The 18474-nt window shown below is 49.4% G+C and overlaps 1 protein-coding gene across 1 annotated transcript in view; it reads right to left on the minus strand.

Moving 5' to 3' along the window:
* SYNPO2L (synaptopodin 2 like) overlaps positions 1 to 18474 on the minus strand; it is a 62076-nt gene that overhangs the window by 20924 nt on the left and 22678 nt on the right. The window contains exons 2-3 of the mRNA XM_073354753.1: positions 10060 to 10211; positions 3968 to 4602 (exon numbers count right to left, since the gene is read on the minus strand). Of these exons, the coding sequence (XP_073210854.1) occupies positions 3968 to 4602; positions 10060 to 10211 (787 nt within the window). The remainder of the gene's footprint in view (positions 1 to 3967; positions 4603 to 10059; positions 10212 to 18474) is intronic.

Raw genomic sequence — 18474 nt, forward strand, 5'->3', positions numbered from 1 at the left:
CCCCACCCGTTTCTTTTCTGTTGTTCCTTCGTTTGTCACTGACCAGACCATTGTGCTATGGCCTGACCAGGGCAGAAAGGTTTGTCTCCACCCTCGCAGGCAGCAGAAAGTTGCAGTCTAGTAAAAGGCCATGTGAACCGCCATGGAGTGCCATCAGCCTGCGAATCGCTACTGGGGACTCTTCCACCAGGGCTCTTGCTGAGAGTAGCCTCGCCCAAAAGGGAGTATAGCAGGAAAGGAAAGTACTAGCTCAGCCCACAATGGTGCTAGGAACTCCCCGTCTAGCTAGCAACATCCGTACATCACCTCCAGCCATGGGAGATTATTCTGCCATCAGAAATGCTTTGACTGAAATATGTGGCTTTCCTGGGAGCCTTCTGTGCTGACTCGGTCCTTGGAAATAAGCCCTGATGTAAAGCGATTGCTCATCCAGTTCTAGGACTATCAGGTGGCAGAGAGCAGCTGGACATGCCTTTCTCAGCATTCATCTCATACTTGTACATTATTCAAAGGGGAAAAAATAGCTTCAGCCTAGGGGAGATGGAAATTGCTCTTTTTGCTGCTGTCCTAAGCGGGGGTGAATTCTAAACAGGCTGTGGGACAAACAGAACCAGCCAAGGCCTGGCCTTGCATCATCAATACTGCCAAGCTGGGTCTGATAGCACCTGTGGGACTGAGTCTGCCTTGCGACATGGGGCAGAGCAATAGCTCACTGCCCTGCCATGAGGAAGGAGCTTAGCTTTGGAAGCAGTCTCCAAAGCTCCTTTGGGCAAGGAGAGAGAGTGGTATCCTCTCCGAGAAAGGGAGGAAAACGGCTGTAGCAGTGGCCTTACAACATTGACTCACAGATTCATAGGTCAGAAAGGACCATCGTGAATATCTAATCTGACCTCCTGCATGTCACAGGCCACAGAACCTCACCCACCCACTCCTGTAACAAACCCCATACCTGTGGCTGAGTTACTGAAATCCTCCAATCACAATTTAAAGACATCCAGTTAGAGAATCCACCATTCACTCTAGTTCAAGTGTGGGCACACAATGGCCTGCAGGCCACATCCGGTCCACCAGCCGATTTAATCTGGGCCTTGCCCTGTTCCCGCTCTCCAGCCGAGGAGCGGGCTCGGGGGCTGCTCCGCACACACGTGCCATGGCTCCACGTGGCTCCCAGAAGCAACAGCAGCATGTCCCTTCTCCGGCTTCTATGTGTAGGGGCAGCCAGGGGGCTCCGCGTCGGAGCCAGAGGGAGGACCTGCTGCTTCTGCTTCCGGGAGCTGATTAAGGGAAGCGCTGCCTGGAGCCTGCACCTCTGAGCCCCTCCCATGTCCCAGCCCTGATCCCCTCCTGCAATCCAAACTCCTCAATCCCAGCCCAGAGCACCCTCCTGCACCCCAAACCCCTCAGCCCCACCCCAGAGCCTGCACCCCCAGATAGAGCTCTCACCCCCCTCCTGCACTCCAGCCCCAATTTCGTGAGCATTCATGGCCCGCCATACAATTTCCATACCCAGATGTGGCCCTCAGGCCAAAAAGTTTGCCCACCCCTGCTCTAGTTCAAACCAGCAGGTGAACCAGGCCCCACGCTGCAGAGGAAGGCAAAAAACTCTAGGGTATCTGCTAGGAGAAAATTCCTTCCCAACCTTAAATATGGCGATCACTTAGACCCTGAGCATGTGGGCAAGACCACCAGCCAGGCACCTGGGAAAGAATTTCTGTGTAGTAACTCAGAGCCTTCCCCTTCTCGTGTCTTATCTCCAGCCATTGGAAGTATTTGCTGATAGCAGGAGGCAAGTCTAGTGATTAGAGCAGGGGACTGGGAGTCGGGACTCCTGGGTTTTATTCCCAATTTGCTGTGTGACCACAGGCAAGTCTTTTAACTTCTCTGTGTATCAGTCTCCCCATTTGTAATATGTCACACTGCCGTAGTGTGCCCACCCCTGAACTAGAGACAGTGGTGGATTCTCTAACTTGACTTCTTTAAATTGTGATTGGAGGATTTCAGATAATATGAATGACCTACCTCACAGTGGGGCTGTAATCTGAATTGATTGTTTGTACAGCTGTTTATGGTCCTTGGATGACAGATACTATTGTACAACATATTGATAGAGCTGCACAGGTCACAACTCTAAAGAAAGGATGGCTCTTGCCCTGTCATCATGTAAGGCATTAAAATACTGCCTGGGTAGCAGGAGGCAGGTAAGATGCCCAAGACTAAGGGAGGTGGGACCCAGCTTTCTCCTTCCCCATAACATCTTGCTACAAGTTCTTGAGAGGAAATGATAGGTGAGGGGAATAGGCAGGGAAAGCTGGCCAAGAATGTAATACAAGGAGTAATGGTCTTAAGCTAACCATGAATAAAGGCAGGTTTATATTCGATATAAGGAAAAAATACCCTCGTGGTAAGAGCAATTAGCAGAGCAGCAATTAAAGGAGATCACAGAGGTGTTACCTATAGAAATGTTCAAAAACATTAAAGGAGGATGGAATAGCTGGCCCAAGAGGATTACATTTGGTTACTTCCAAGATGTCTTCCAGCCCTGATTTCCATGAACCCTAACAACTGCTCAGTTAAATCTACAAAGCAGGTGGAGGCTGAGTGGAAAGACACCGAATTATAGAACCACAGAAGTAAGAGATTCAATGGTCCTGTTAGGTCACTTCGGGTATATCTACACTGCATTGTAAACTCAGCTCTGTGGGACTCAGGCTTGGGGACGTCAAAGCCTGTGTTTGAGCATCCACACTGCATTGTAAACCTGGGTTTACAATTGCTGGACCTGGGTTTCCACAGCCATGCTAATGTGTCCACACTGCACTGCACAGACCTTCTGGCTAGGGTCTGCAGCTTGAGCTGTGTCCACACCGTAAACCAACAGGGCTTTGGTCCAAGTCACAGTAGAACTCCGACTCTGACCCAGCAGAGTCCTCGATCCCGGTTCCTGAGTGCTTGGTGACTTGATTCACACTGATTTGTTGTGGACGGAAGGGGGCTTGGGCTCAAATATGAGTCAGAGTCAGGCTTTAGTGTGCAGTGTAGACATACTCCTCTAGTCCATCATCCAGAGGCCAGTGTAGGATTGTTCCCTAGAGTGTATTCTCTGGTGTTTTGTCCCAGTTTAAATATCTTAAGTGAGGGGGCTCCCACCACAGGGCATTGTCAGAGTTGACTGAGATATTTTCCCCCCTCGCTTCGCCTCACTGGCATGCCCATGCATGAAAAGCAATCTCCTCTACTGGAGCTAGCTGGCTAGCGCCACATGCAGACCCACCCACGCCTGCTGATGCAAACAAGGCTGCAGCAAAATCACCTTCCAAAGGGGGAGGAAAGTGGACAGGCCCCCTTGATTTTGACAGGGTGGGAGGACCAGCCCTAAGGAGATGTAAGCCATTGGTAACAATATTTTGGGATGGCTCTGAGTGGAGACTGTCTCCATTTTCTGTTCTCAAACTGTCTCACAGCAATTCTCCTTCACCATGAGGGCTGGGTGTGACCCCTTTGGAGTCCATCCATATTGCTCCTTTGCTTGGACACAGCGGTGGCTATAGAGTGAATGGGGTTGCTTTGTCCCCAGGTGCTGTCCCCAGCCTAGGCAGTGAGAGACCAGGCTTAGGACTCTCACCCGAGTCACTTTTCTGGAGCGCAGGTGTTACCAGCACACTCTCGAACCCAGACAGTTCCAGTACCTGCCATCTCCCTCCTGTTCTCAACAGAAATCAGGGTGGGGATGAGTGGAGTCCTGCCACTTTTTGTGCTTGAATTCTAGACTCCCAACATATTCCCTGAGCGCCTGCCAGAAGAGACCCTGAATGACCTAAGCCACCAGCTCAGATCCCTGCAGGGCTGGCCTGGCCCTGCCTCCATCCACGTGAGAGAAGCTGGGTGAAGGCCCTTTCAGCCTGGGAAGGGGAGTTAGCACAGGCAGGTTACAGCGGGGGTGTAGATAGGTGTGTCTGGGGGCACTTACTGGCTTGTTTGGCTTTCTCTGCATAGGTGGTGGTTAAATCTTCATCGACTGGGTATTCTACTGGCCCCACCATGGGGATGAGGTGGCGCTCAGCTCGGATGGTCTTGGTGGCATGGGGCAGGAGCATGGCCTCTGGGGAGAGCTCCCTGCTCTCTGCTTGGGGTGGCTGCAGCAGCACCTCACTCTCCGAGAAAGAGGTGTCCGTGCGGCTGCCAGGCTGCTGCACGATGTCTTTCTTGGCCACGCCATTCATGTTCTCTCCGGCCTGTGCTGCTGCCTCCGGGGTGCTGTCATAGCCACTCAGCTCGGACAGGGACACCTCGTCCTGTGGCTCGCCTGGCTTGTTGTTGGAGCCCCCAGGTGGAGAGCGAGGGCTCTTCTTGCGGGCCCGCCGGTGCTTCTCCTGGGCAATGTTGTCGGCGTCGCTGTCCGTCTCGCCGTAGTACGCCTCACTGTCGGGGGGCGAGGTCAGGCTCTCCAGCTGCTGCTGCCGCCTGCGCTGCAGCTCCAGTGGGGTGGTAGCCGGGGGACCAGCTGGCTCTGGGCTGACTGGGGATGGTGGGGAGAGCACTTGCAGCTGCCCAGGGGAAAGCGAGTGCAGGGGCCGTGTGCCAGACCGGTCTCTGCCAGCCGCCCTGTGAAGAAAAGGAGGAGTGACTCAGTGAATTTCAGTCTGTGGACGAATTCCTAGGATGCAGGGGGTTTGGCCCTCAGCATAGGGGAGGGACAGGGTCCGTAAGTGTCTCGCCTATCCGGATGATACAGGCCAAATTCAAACCCCCCGTTTGCAGGTGCGACTCGGATGGCTATATCAGGGCCAATTCATCACTGACATTTCTCTGCTTCCTAGCTTGGCTGTGCTGGAAAGGGTGTTGGCTGTAACTGCGACACAGGAATAGCAAGTTGCACCCCGTCTTTCCCTCCCCCAGACCTTGGGAGCTGCTATGCTTCTCAAAAGGCATATTGTCTCTGTTAGGATATAGATATTCAGGCCTGTCTGCAAAGGCCTGTACTTTAAGAATTTAAGTGTATTCTTATCACTTGGCTAATTCTAAAGGTATAAAAGAAAGAATCAAAATCACTGTCTGCTGGTGTAAGGGCCTTCTCTTACTGTGACAGTTTGAGGCCCTGTGCTTAGGCTAAGGCCTTTGGCTAAGCAGCAGAGGCAGCCATAAGCTGGGAAGCGACAGGTCACATCCTCACATTCCAAACTAGTCACATTGAAATCAGGTGCTATTGGGCTGTTAGGAATACAATCCTGTCCTGATAATGCCTATCTCCTCCAGAGAAAGGGAAGTGCCTAGAAGATGTAAAAGGAAACTTAGTTTGATAGCATCCTGTCTGGCAAGAACTCACTTATCAATACTGGGATGTGAAATCCTCACTTCTGTATTGTTTTGTCATTATAGTTCCCACTTTGCTATTGTTTGTCTGTATAATCTCTGTCTGGTTCTGTGATTGTTCCTGTCTGCTGTATAATTAATTTTGCTGGGTGTAAATTAATTCAGGTGGTGGGATATAATTGGTTACATAATCATGTTACAATATGTTAGGATTGGTTAGTTAAATTTCAGGAAAATGACTGGTTAAGGTATAGCAAAGCAGAACTCAAGTTTTACTATATAGCCTGCAGTCAGTCAGGAAGTGAGTGGGTGGGTGCGGGTGGGGGAGATGGGAATGGGGGTGAGGAAATTGGAATCATGTTTTGCTAAGGGCAGGAATGGGAATAAGGACACAGGTGTAAGGCTCTGTGGTGTCAGAGCTGGGAAGGGGGACACTAAGGAAGGAAACTGGAATGCTTGCTGGAAGTTCACCCCAATAAACATCGAATTGTTTGCACCTTTGGACTTCGGGTATTGTTGCTCTCTGTTTATGCGAGAAGGACCAGGGAAGGAAGCGGGTGAAGGAATAAGCCCCCTAACAGTCTCCAGGCCCCACAGCAGGGGAAAGGCACCTTCTCCTCCTGTGACCATCCCAGTTTGGCTGGTGAGAGCTGTAACTGAGCCCTGTACTCTGGTGTCTGACTGTATATCCCATGGGCTCAGTCCTGAGGGTTCTGGCCATGCAAAAATCAGTGGTACTTTTACTTGCAAAAGACTGAGTCAGGACTCCATGATTTGGCCCCTTGGGTTCTCCCTGGGGCTGAATTCTGCCGTTCTTATTACCCAGAACCTGCTGTGTCAGAACTCCCCCGAGGCTGTGTCTACACTTACAGCGGCACGCACAGTACAGGCACTACACATGTAGCTACGCCCTGCAGCAGAAGCCAGGCTGTATCCACACTTGCTGCTATGGTGCATAGCTACATGCCACACTGCAAGGCTCTGGCAGCAGGGAGGTAGCGGGATGCTACACTGCTAAAAATAGCAGCATTAGATGTGGGAGGCCCAGCTTGGGCAAGTGGAGAGCCACGTAGGGTACATCTCCAGGGTTCAGGCGTGTAGGGCATTCTACTCACATAAACCGTGCCTCACTGTCTCCACTGCTGTGTATACCTGTGCTAGCTCGGTGTGCAGAGTCCGTACGCTACACGCCACTGTACGTGCAGCTGCGCCTTCAGTCAGGTACGTCCTGAGTCAGGACTTGGCAGTTTGGCACGTGGTCTGGGAAAAGGTGGTTCAGAAGCAGTTATGCTTCATCTTTCAAACCAATAAAAGCTTGAGAAAGAAAAGCTCATATGGCATCAAGGGAAACTTTCACTGTGAGCCCTAAGGGAGGCAGGGACTGGGCGTATGCTTGTACTGCAAGTGGTCAGAGCAGGCAGGTCTCTTTTAAATGTAAGGGTTCATGAAGGATAATTTGTTGCTTGGCTGTATAGTGTAAAAAAAAAAAAATTGGAATGACAGGCAACTACGTCCTTGTTTTCAAAAGGGTTTGGAGTACTTAGGAGCCAAAATCCCATTGAAAGTCAATTGGATTTAGGCTCCTAAGTGCCTAAATCCCTTTGAAGATGAGTCTTAGGCTTCTCAGTCAATTAACTGTTGCAATGCTGAGTGCAGCAACACCTACATACCATTAAAAATCTGGGTCTTAGGTGCTTTTGACAATTGTACCACTTGGCTTCCTCTCAATGACCGCGAAGGGGATAAAATGTGAGAGCAGTGTGCAAGGGGGCTGTGACAGTGTTCCATTTGGGCTATCGGGAAGGGAAGAAGTGGTAGCACCAAGTATTGTTATACAGTCTAATTAGGTCAGAGCAGTAGCACTATAGAGCTAACCTTCTACACTTTCCACAGTGTGCATCCGATGAAGTGAGCTGGAGCTCACGAAAGCTTATGCTCAAATAAATTGGTTAGTCTCTAAGGTGCCACAAGTACTGCTTTTCTTTTTGCGAATACAGACTAACACGGCTGTTACTCTGAAACCCGTCCAGGAACTCTGGCGCTCTCAGGGCCTGCAGCACCCCCATGATGCACTCTAGTGCCATCTGGCTAACTCACAAGGTAATTCCCATTGCCACAACTGCTTACCTTTGGGGGGGCACCATGCGTGCAAATCATGCAAGAGAGAGCTCTGAATGAAAATGTGAACTGCTGAGGGTGCAGGGCAGTCTTGGAATTTGGTTCTGTTGGAAATGGTCTAGTTCGAGGCTTCTCAAACATTGCAACGGTGTGGGCCACATGCACATCTTGACCGAGGGATGTCTCATTCACACACTCCTTCCCACTGCTGGTTATTAGGATGACCTCTGCTCTCACTCATAGCTGTGCAGGCCACCATCCCCTCCCTCACATGGCCTCCCAGACCAACTCTTTCAGCATCCCTGAATCCCTAAAATAAAAAGATGCCTGTCTCACTCCCTTCCTTCCCCCTGCTGCTTTTTTTGAAAATAACCGAGCATTACTCCTTGCTGTGGGAATCCAAGCTAGGAACAGTACTCTGGAGTCCTGGCTGTTAGGCCCCATCTCTCACTCGCACTCACTGGAATCAGCACGCTGACTCTCCCATTGGGAAGGAAACGAAGGCTGTGCTGCATGGGAACATGCATCTCTGCTCCCTGAGCCATATTTAACAGGCAGCAGCATTTGGCAAGCCCCATTGAAGAGTAAGGCCAGCTAGTTATGTTATCCCAAAGCCATCTAATGCTGGCCTCTGGACAGCTGATTCACACCCCCAGTGCGGAGACTGCCTGTGTCACTTTGCTAATTCAAAGTGTGTTGATTTTTGTCCCAGTGGAATTTGTCCCAGCACCTGCTGCCTGCAGGCGGTCTCCAGTGTGGTGACATAAGGCCAGTGCTATTCTAGACACCTTCCACAGGCCTCTCTTGTCACACTTAAGCACTGGTAAGAGCCCAGAACCACAGGTGACCACAGCAGAATGTCTCAGTGCCCTGGCTCACTCCCGCTAGACCAGGAGTAGGCAAACTTTTTGGCCTGAGGGCCACATCTGGGTGGGGAAATCGTATGCAGGGCCATGAATGTAGGACTGGGGCAGGAGGTTGGGGTGCGGGAAGGGGGTGTGGTGTGCAGGAAAGGGCTCAGGGCAAAGGGTTGGGGTGTAGGAGGGGGCTCAGGACAGGGTATTGGGGGGCAGGAGGTGTGCAGCAGGAAGTTAGGGGGCTCAGGGCAGGGGTTTGGGGTACAGGAGGGGTTTGGGTTGGGTGCTCTGGCCCAGCGCTGCTTACCACGAGCAGCTCCGGGGTGGCAGCGGGGCTAAGGCAGGATCCCTCCCTGCCCTGGCCCTACACTGCTCCCAGAAGTTGCCAGCATGTCTGGCAGTTGCTCCTGGGGGAGGGGTGGGGCAGGTGGCTCTGCTGCACACTGCCCTCACCTGTGGGTACCACCCCAAAGCTCCCATTGGCCACGGTTCCCCACTCCCGGCCAATGGGAGCTGTGGGGGGCAGTGCCTGCAGGAGAGGGCAGCACACAGAGCTCTCCCCTAGGGGTTGTAGGGATGTGGTGCTGGCCACTTGCGGGAGGGGCACGGGGCCAGGGCAGGCAGGGAGCCTGCCTTAGCCCCGCTGCGTCATGGGACTGGCAATCCCCTGGGCTGTATTGAAAGCCCTGACAGGCTAGATCTGGCCCGTGAACCATAGTTTGCCCTCCCCTGCACTAGATGGAGACCTGATACTGATTCCTTGTGGGTGGGGTCATCCTGCCCTTTTCTTCCCTGCGTCAGCACAGCCACCCTCAGGCCCCACTCTGCAGAGACCATCAGCCAGTGTGTTTCTTTATCGCTGTGGAAGGGACATTCACTAGTGCTTTGTCCAGTCTTGGGTACAATAGGGGTGAATTCTGCACTCTCATGGAGAGGGAGGAGATGGGACTTCCCAGGGCTTTTCTATCTCTAACCTACAGGATTTACTCTTGACCTGGATTGGACCCTAATCCAGCAAACCCTAAAGCACTTGTTTAACTTCTCAGGAATAGTCCCACTGAAGCCTACTCATGTGCTTGAAGTTAGTCCCCTGCTTCAGTGCTTTGCTGGATCAGGACATTAGCCAGCTGGACCTCTTGCAGGCCAGAGGGGGGAACATGTCTGGATGTATGCTTCTGACTTATCTATGCCCCTGTTTCCATCCCATTATTGGCCTTACTATGGAATGCTGTCATTAATACACCATGCCATGTTTCCTTTAATGTAACTGGCCCCTGTGTAATCAAACCCAGTTGTACAGAATACTCGTTTATCCAAAGTAAAGCAATGTCACTAATGTTACTTATGACTGTGATGAACTGTCTGGTTTGAAACACTGCCTGCTGCAGAATGGAGTCATAATTGCTCATCTATGAGTCATATTCCCTACATTGCTAACATTGATTCCCTTAGCTAAAGCAATAGGAGCAGGAGGACCTAAGTTCTGTTCCCCACTATTGCCATACAATCTAATGGGCCGTGGAGTATGGCATAGAGACAACCAGGAAGCCCTAAGAGGCCATACACTTGTTGAATGCAAAGTCCTCCAGAGGCCTGTTTTTCTGACTTGTTTTCATGCCCCAGTGTACTAGGACAAGGCTGCCCTGCCTTGTGTTAGCTAAAGTGATACCCGCATCCAGCTGCATGACAGCTGCTGTGCAGAATGAAGCTGCGCTGCAGGGGGGCTGTATCCCTGCAGTTTGCTCCCTGCCTGGAGCCCGCACTTGGCTGTTACCGTTTCACACAGATGTGGAGCGTGTCGCTGGAGGAGTCGATGATGTGCATGGCGCTGGCGTGGGAAAGGCCAGTGCATGGCTTCCCGTTGATGGACACCAGTTCGTCGTTTTCCCACAGGCCCCCCCGGCAGGCTTTGCTTCTCTTGCGGATCTGGAAGAGGGAAAGCAGAGGGAGGCGGGTAGGGAGGGAAGGAAGTAGACTGTCTAACTCAATTGACTTTCAGCAACTGACTTATTCATTGCTCTGCAAACTGTCCCCAGATAAGCCACATGAGGGCAGGGGGTGCTGCTCACTCAGAGCAAAGCACCAGGGGCTACTAGGAGGGCCATGGAGTCCAATCCTAGCTGACCCATAAGACCTCAGTCAATCCTCATAAATCTCAGTGCCCGTGAAGGGGTCCTTCCGATCTGCTAGGCACAGAGCTGAGCTCTTCATTAGCCAGATTCCAGTCTCTTAGTGTGAATTAACACCTGGACGCTCCTCTTCCTGCCTCTCATTGCCCACCCCTCCCCCTGGTTTCGAAGGGTGTCTGTGCTTGCAGGGTGGGAGCAGGGGCACTTTCACAATTAGCCGTTAATCCAGCTGTGTCTCAGCTTCCCTGGCTGGGGTGGCTGAAGCCATCTCTCCAGTGGTCTTGCAAATAGAACGTGCACTGTGCATAAGTGGCTTTTCCTTTTCTCACCTCTAGACCCTTGGGATAGGGCCAGAATAAATGACACCTGCGTTGTAGGGAAGTGTTTTTCAAATGTGGCTGCATGCGGCCACCAGAGGCCTTTCTTGCTGCCACAGCCTACTGGGTAGTGATGGGGGGGGGGGGGGGAGCAGTGGCCCCTCCCACAGAGCTGCCAGCAGGGGCTGGGCCCTGCCCTCCGTTGCAGACACAAATGCCAGAGGAGCAGGCCACTGGTGTGAGTTCCCGACCTTCACAGGGGTGGTGGGGCTCGGGCTTCCAGCTTCAGCCCTGGGGTGGCGGGTGCCAGGCTCCAGACGCAGGGCTTCAGGCGCCATCCACCAGCCAGGGGGTTTTGGGCTCCAGCCCCAGGCTTGGCCCCCCCCCCATTCCCCTGGCCCCCACTGCTTCCCTATCCACCTCTCCGTCCATGGCTTTCCGAGGATGCATAAGTCTGCTGTGAAAAGCGATATTTGTATGTGTGTTAATATCACTTTTTACTGTCTCCCAGCTAGCTAGTAAGTCTGCTGTGAAAAGTGATATATACATAATCAGTTTTCACAGCAGCAGCCATACTAGCTAGCAAATCTTTAAAAAAAAAAAAAAGCAGCCAAAAAAGCAAAAGAAACAACAAAATAGACACGAATGTGCAAAGCACCTTATTTTGTTTCTATTTTGTTTAGGTCCAGTAAAGAATAGAGACAACTGTATGTTATTTTTATTACTGAGTCTGCACAAAAACCCTACATAAAAAAATTACAATGATTTGGACATGTATATGTGCATATTTATTTGTTTTTCCTAAAGTTAATTAAGTATTTAAGGGAAAAATTGTCAGAGCGGCCACCAGCAAGAGTTGGTGGCTTCACTCTGACGCCACCAAAAAATTTCTTGTGAGAACCCCTGCGAGGGGCACTTGTAATGCAGACTGGACAGGCACGGAGCAACGAATAGTAATTAGCATGGATTGGATGGTGGGTCACAACACCTTCGGAGAGCTCCATTCCTAGCCAGGGATGCCTGTGTCATGATGCTTGGGTGGCGAAGGAGAGTCTCACAGAAGTGTCCCTGAAATCTCTGCACCATAAGACACCCTGTTCTCTGCCCATTATGCCCCTGTGCCACATGCCCCAAGGGAAATGTCCATTTGGTAGGACCAAACATAGTGGTGGTACCGTGGTGGGGTAAGTTACACATTACTTCTTGTCAACTGTTGAGAATATCCCACTTCCACCTTAACTGAATTGGCTCGTTAGCACTGACCCCGCACTTGGTAAGGCAACTCCCATCTTTTCATATGCTGTGTATTTATACCTCCCTACTGTATGTTCCACTCCATGCATCTGATGAAGTGGGTTTTAGCCCACGAAAGCTTATGCCTAAATAAATTTGTTAGTCTCTACGGTGACACAAGAACTCCTAATTGTTTTTATTGGGGGCCTGGTTTTCACTTCCTTTTCACTAGCATGAGTCAGGAGTAACTCCCCTGCAGCAAAATGCTGAGAGAAGAGACCCAGGCCCTAGGAGCCAGCTGTTTAGCAAGCAGGTGTTGCTAGCAGGTGTCACCTGCATTGAGGTGGCATTCAGTGGTTATGCAAAATAAGTGAAGCTCTCATTGATCTAGGATCCTGTGGGACCAAATACAGCCCCTGGGGCAAGGGGACATAGCACGCATTGAAATCAGTGGGAGCGGCTCCTGCTGCTGCCAGGTTTGAATTGCCCCCAGTAGTGTTAGGGCTGGTACAGGCATGAATTAAAGTAGAAAGGGGCATGGCCTTCTGTGCTTCTGCTGGAGGCATTTCCTGCTCCACGCCCCAGCTTCTGCCTCCTCAGCATGTAACTTACACCCGTTGTGCCAGTCACGGGGGGCCCCGCGTTGTGAGAAGCTGTGTGCTTCCAGGAGAAGGCTCCAACACCACCTAGCATTGGGCTCTGAGGGCCATGTCTGGGCTAGTTACGTTACTTTATCACTTACATCCACTGAGATCTGCCTTGGGCCAAATGCTGCCTTGTTATGCTAATGCAAATCTGGAGTAACCCCTTAGCAGGCACTGGAGCTACTCTGGATCTCCACTGATGTAACTGAGGCTGGTGTCTGGTTCCGAGGTTGCAGCAGAATGACAGCAGGGATTAATCTGGCTGCCTAAGGCTCTCTTACACCCAGTGGATAGTTTACCATCTTTTACATCACTTCTGAATTTGGCCCAGAGGCTTCCCTCCCTTGGGAGCTGCTGTGTCACAGAGTGAAAGGTTTCTCCTGTGGCTGTGGTGGTGTTCCTTCCTGTGTCGCTCCTACCTCTAGCAAGCCTTCTCCAACTCTGTAACTGTTACTAGGTAGCATGTTGCTTGTGGATTAGTGGGCAGTGTCAGTTACAAAGTCACAGGGGCCTGTGGCGGTGTGTCATGGCCCCCCAGCCCAGAGGATGAGTGAGAGGCTGTAAGTCACTCTACACGCCATCTGGCAAGTGGGGCTGGGCAGACAAGCGCTACACCTTACTCCAGATACTGAGTACAAGCCTTGGACAGGGCCAGCTCTGGGGAGTGGAAGTCCGAGTCCTGATCATCGAGCACGTGCTTTCCCTGTGCCACTGGATGTTGCATTATTTAGATTATCACCTCTTCATTTAACACTATGAAGCTTCACTTGCATTGTAGACTGAAAAAGTGGCTCATTCTTTAAAGGCAGGGATGTAAGGTTAAATGGAAACTGCCGGGTAGTTCGGCCTGAAGTTAAAAACATAAAGGGACTGATTCTCATTTACAATAGGGCCCAAGTACACTACAGTGGCAGTGGAAAGCAGCCTTATAGTTGTAGTAAATTACAATAATACCCATTTTAAAGCTACTTTATGCTGCCAGAGTGGTGTAAAGGTGCCTTAGTGTAAATGAGAATCAGGCCCTGAAAGCTTTTACAAAACCTATCTCTCATAGGCATTTTTCCATAAAATCAAAACAAAAAACCCAAATGAAAACAGCTTTATTTGTGTCTGAATTGTTCCATTCCCCCAAGCAAACAAAACACATACACAGCTGTTCCAAGAGGGTCCAAACCACTATTACCAGTAGGCTTAAGAGGAGAATTATGGTCTGGTAGCACTGGAGACCCACATTGCATGCACTTAGCACAGGTGTGAATGATAAAACAAGATGCAGGGCAGTGGGGACTCAGGCCAGTGATTTTTAAGCTAATAGCCAACAGCTGAATTTGCAAATATTTCCCATGAATTTCTCTGGGTCCTGCAGTGGCGGGGAGCAAGAAATGAAGTCCATGCAGAGCATTTTATACCAGATCTAGTGCACCTTTGTGGTGGTGGGGGGAACCCCACAATGAGCCACAGGCCTGAGACATTTAATGTCACCCCCATCTCCACTGAAAAGATTCATTCTCCCACCTCTCCCAATGTGTTGTTGCTCATCAGCCAGACTCCCTAAGATTGGCGGTAGCCACACTCCTTAGAAAATGTGTTGGGGTTGCACAAGGTGCTCAGTTCCCATTTTGGGGGAGGCAGTTGTAGGGGCCCAGAGAAGGGGCTTCCACTGGAGGGCTTTGGGACTGGTTGATATGCAGACTCAGACCATCTGCAGGTCTAGTGGGTGCATTCCAAGGACTCCTGTCTGCCAGTCAGAGTTGGAGTGGGCCTGTGGTCGAGGAGGCACCAACCACCCACAGCAGCACCCCTGCAGCTGTCCCATCAGCAAAGCAGAGGGGTAGGAGGGGCAGCAGCTTTAGCGTGGGTTCCTGGCTTTAGCTGCACCACGGAAATTATGAACCAAGAGCACCAGACCTGAGCAGCCAGGTCACAACGCCCAGAACGGGGAGCTGGGCCCAGCCCCACAGGATGGGAGCCACTGTGGTGTGGTGAGTGCTGAGCAGCTCTCCAACCCCACCAGAGCCTCCTCTCCACACTGGGCAGGGATATTGGCTGGGGTGGAGGGTGCTGCTGTGGGTGGTCTGTGCCCCCCTCACCACAGGGACCCATTCAGTCGGGAGGCTGCGTCCACCCCAGGCTGGGAGTGAGAAAATGGTTTGTGCTGTGAGTTGTTTGTCTTTATTTTGCCACAGCCTCTGAGTCTCAGCCCTGTGCTTTGCCTGCAGGCTTAAACTAGGGGCTGGATCATCCAAGCTGTCACATCTATCAGTCCAGCCTCCAATCTCTCCTCACCTTGGCTCTTCACCTCCTCATCCACCGCAGCCATGAAGAGATGAGGGGATGAGAACATGAGGGCCCAAAATAAACCCTGTCTGGAGAGAGAACAACTCCTCTGCTCTTATCAGAGCCCCGTCCCATCCCCCCTCCTGCTTCCAGGGGCAGCTGTTAGCCAGCCAGATGAAGAGACAATAAAAAATCTCCACACCTCCCAGCTGAGACACAAGATACATCAGAGACCAGACACAGATGCAAGAAAGTCCCATGGACATTTAAGAACATAAGAACAGCCATACTGGGTCAGACCAAAGGTCCATCCAGTCCAGTATCCTGTCTACTGACAGTGGCCAATGCCAGGTGCCCCAGAAGGAGTGAACCTGTTGGTAATGATCAAGTGATGTCTCTCCTGCCATCCATCTTCACCCTCTGACAAACAGAGGCTAGGGACAGCATTCCTTACCCATCCTGGCTAATAGCCATTAATGGGCTTAACCTCCATGAATTTATCCTGTTCTCCTTTAAATCCTTTTATAGTCCTAGCCTTCACAACCTCCTCAGGCAAGGAGTTCCACAGGTTGACTGTGTGCTGAGTGAAGAAGAACTTCCTTTTATTTGTTTTAAACCTCCTACCCATTAATTTCATTTGGTGGCCCCTAGTTCTTATATTATGGGAACAAGTAAATAACTTTTCCTTATTCACTTTCTCCAAACCACTCATGATTTTATAGACCTCTATCATATCCCCCCTTAGTCTCCTCTTTTCCAAGCTGAAAAGTCCTAGCCTCTTTAATCTCTCCTCTCTCCAAACCCCTAATTATTTTAGTTGCCCTTTTCTGAATCTTTTCTAATGCCAGTATATCTTTTTTGAGAGGAGGGGACCACATCTGTACACAGTATTCAAGATGTGGGCGTACCATGGATTTATATAAGGGCAATAAGATATTCTCTGTCTCATTCTCTATCCCTTTTTTGCTGCTGCACACTGCATGGATGTCTTCAGAGAACTATCCATGATGACTCCAAGATCTATCTCCTGATTAGTTGTAGCTAAATTAGCCCCCATCATATTGTATGTATAGTTGGGGTTATTTTTTCCAATGTGCATTAGTTTACATTTATCCACATTAAATTTCATTTGCCATTTTGTTGCCCAATCACTTAGTTTTGTGAGATCTTTTTGAAGTTCTTCACAGTCTGCTTTGGTCTTAACTATCTTGAGCAGTTTAGTATCATCTGCAAACTTTGCCACCTCACTGTTTACCCCTTTCTCCAGATCATTTATGAATATGTTGAATAGGATTGGTCCTAGGACTGACCCTTGGGGAACACCACTAGTTACCCCTCTCCATTCTGAAAATTTACCATTTATTCCTACCCTTTGTCCCCTGTCTTTTAGCCAGTTCTTAGTCCATGAAAGGATCTTCCCTCTTATTGCATGACAACTTAATTTACATAAGAGCCTTTGGTGAGGGACCTTGTCAAAGGCTTTCTGGAAATCTAAGTACATTATGTCCACTGGATCCCACTTGTCCACATGTTTTGTTGACCCCCTCAAAGAACTCTAATAGATTAGTAAAACACTATCTCCCTTTACAGAAACCATGTTGACTTTTGCACAACAATTTATGTTCTTCTATGTGTCTGACAATTTTATTCTTTCCTATTGTTTCAACTAATTTGCCCGGTACTGACATTAGACTTACCGGTCTGTAATTGCCAGGATCACCTCTAGAGCCCTTCTTAAATATTGGCGTTACATTAGCTATCTTCCAGTCATTGGGTACAGTAGCTGATTTAAAGGACAGGTTACAAACCATAGTTTATAGTTCCTCAATTTCACATTTGAGTTCTTTCAGAACTCTTGGGTGAATGCCGTCTGGTCCCGGTGACTTGTTACTGTTCAGTTTCTCAATTAATTCCAAAACCTCCTCTAGTGACACTTCAATCTGTGACAATTCCTCAGATTTGTCACCTACAAAGGACGGCTCAGGTTTGGGAATCTCCCTAACATCCTCAGCCGTGAAGACTGAAACAAAGAATTCATTTAGTTTCTCTGCGATGACTTTATCGTCTTTAAGTGCTCCTTTTGTATCTTGATCGTCCAGGAGCCCCATTGTTTAGCAGGCTTCCTGCTTCTGATGTACTTAAAAACATTTTGTTATTACCTTTTGAGTTTTTGGCTAGCTGTTCTCAAACTCCTTTTTGGCTTTTCTTATTACATTTTTACATTTAATTTGGCAGTTTTTATGCTCCTTTCTATTTACCTCACTAGGATTTGACTTCCACTTTTTAAAAGATGCCTTTTTATCTCTCACTGCTTCTTTTACATGGTTGTTAAGCCATGGTGGCTCTTCTTTAGTTCTTTTACTGTGTTTTTTAATTTGGGGTATACATTTAAGTTGAGCCTCTATTATGGTGTCTTTGAAAAGCATCCATGCAGCTTGCAGGGATTTCACTCTAGTCACTGTACGTTTTAATTACTGTATAACTAACCTCCTCATTTTTGCATAGTTCCCCTTTCTGAAATTAAATGCCACAGTGTTGGGCTGTTGAGGTGTTCTTCCCACCACAGGAATATTAAATGTTATTATATTATGGTCACTATTTCCAAGCGGTCCTGTTATAGTCACCTCTTGGACCAGATCCTGCGCTCCACTCAGGAGTAGATCGAGAGTTGCCTCTCCCTTTGTGGGTTCCTGTACCAGCTGCTCCAAGAAGCAGTCATTTAAAGTATTGAGAAATTTTGTCTCTGCATTTCGTCCTGAGGTGACATGTACCCAGTCAATATGGGGATAATTGAAATCTCCCACTATTATTGAGTTCTTTATTTTGATAGCCTCTCTAATCTCCCTTAGCATTTCATTGTCACTATCACTGTCCTGGTCAGGTGTCAATAATAGATCCCTACTGTTATATTCTTATTAGAGCATGGAATTACTATCCATAGAGATTCTATGGAAAATGTGGATTCATTTAAGATTTTTATTTCATTTCATTCTACGTTTTCTTTCACATATAGTGCCACTCACCTCCCCTTCCCCATACGACCTGTTCTGTCCTTCCGATATATTTTGTACCCCAGAATGATTGTGTCCCATTGATTGTCCTCACTTCACCAGGTTTCTGTGATGCCTATTATATCAATATCTTCCTTTAACAGGAGGCACTCTAGTTCACCCATCTTATTATTTAGACTTCTAGCATGTGTACAAGCACTTTAAAAACTTGTCACTGTTTATTTGTCTGTACTTTTCTGATGTGTCAGATTCTTTATGTGCATGTTTCTCGTCTGATCTGGCCCATACTTTATCCTCTTCCATCCTCTCCTCCTGACTAAAACCTAGAGAATCTCTATCTCTCTCTATCACTCCCATTAGAGAAATGCCACCCATTGCTCGGCACCAGGTGGGGGATAGCCCTCAGACTGAGTTGTTTCCAATGTTGGAGAGAGAGCATAGAGGTAAGGTTTGACAGCAGCATCAAAGAAGTCACTCTTCCCATCCCATTGTGCTCCTACAGGCCCGTTTGTGCCAGTTGGATGCAGAGATGGGGTGGAGACAGGCAGAACCAGTGAATTGATCTGTTGGCCTATTTA

This window comes from Lepidochelys kempii, chromosome 7 (assembly GCF_965140285.1).
Source record: "Lepidochelys kempii isolate rLepKem1 chromosome 7, rLepKem1.hap1, whole genome shotgun sequence".
In the NCBI taxonomy this organism is placed as follows: domain Eukaryota; kingdom Metazoa; phylum Chordata; order Testudines; family Cheloniidae; genus Lepidochelys; species Lepidochelys kempii.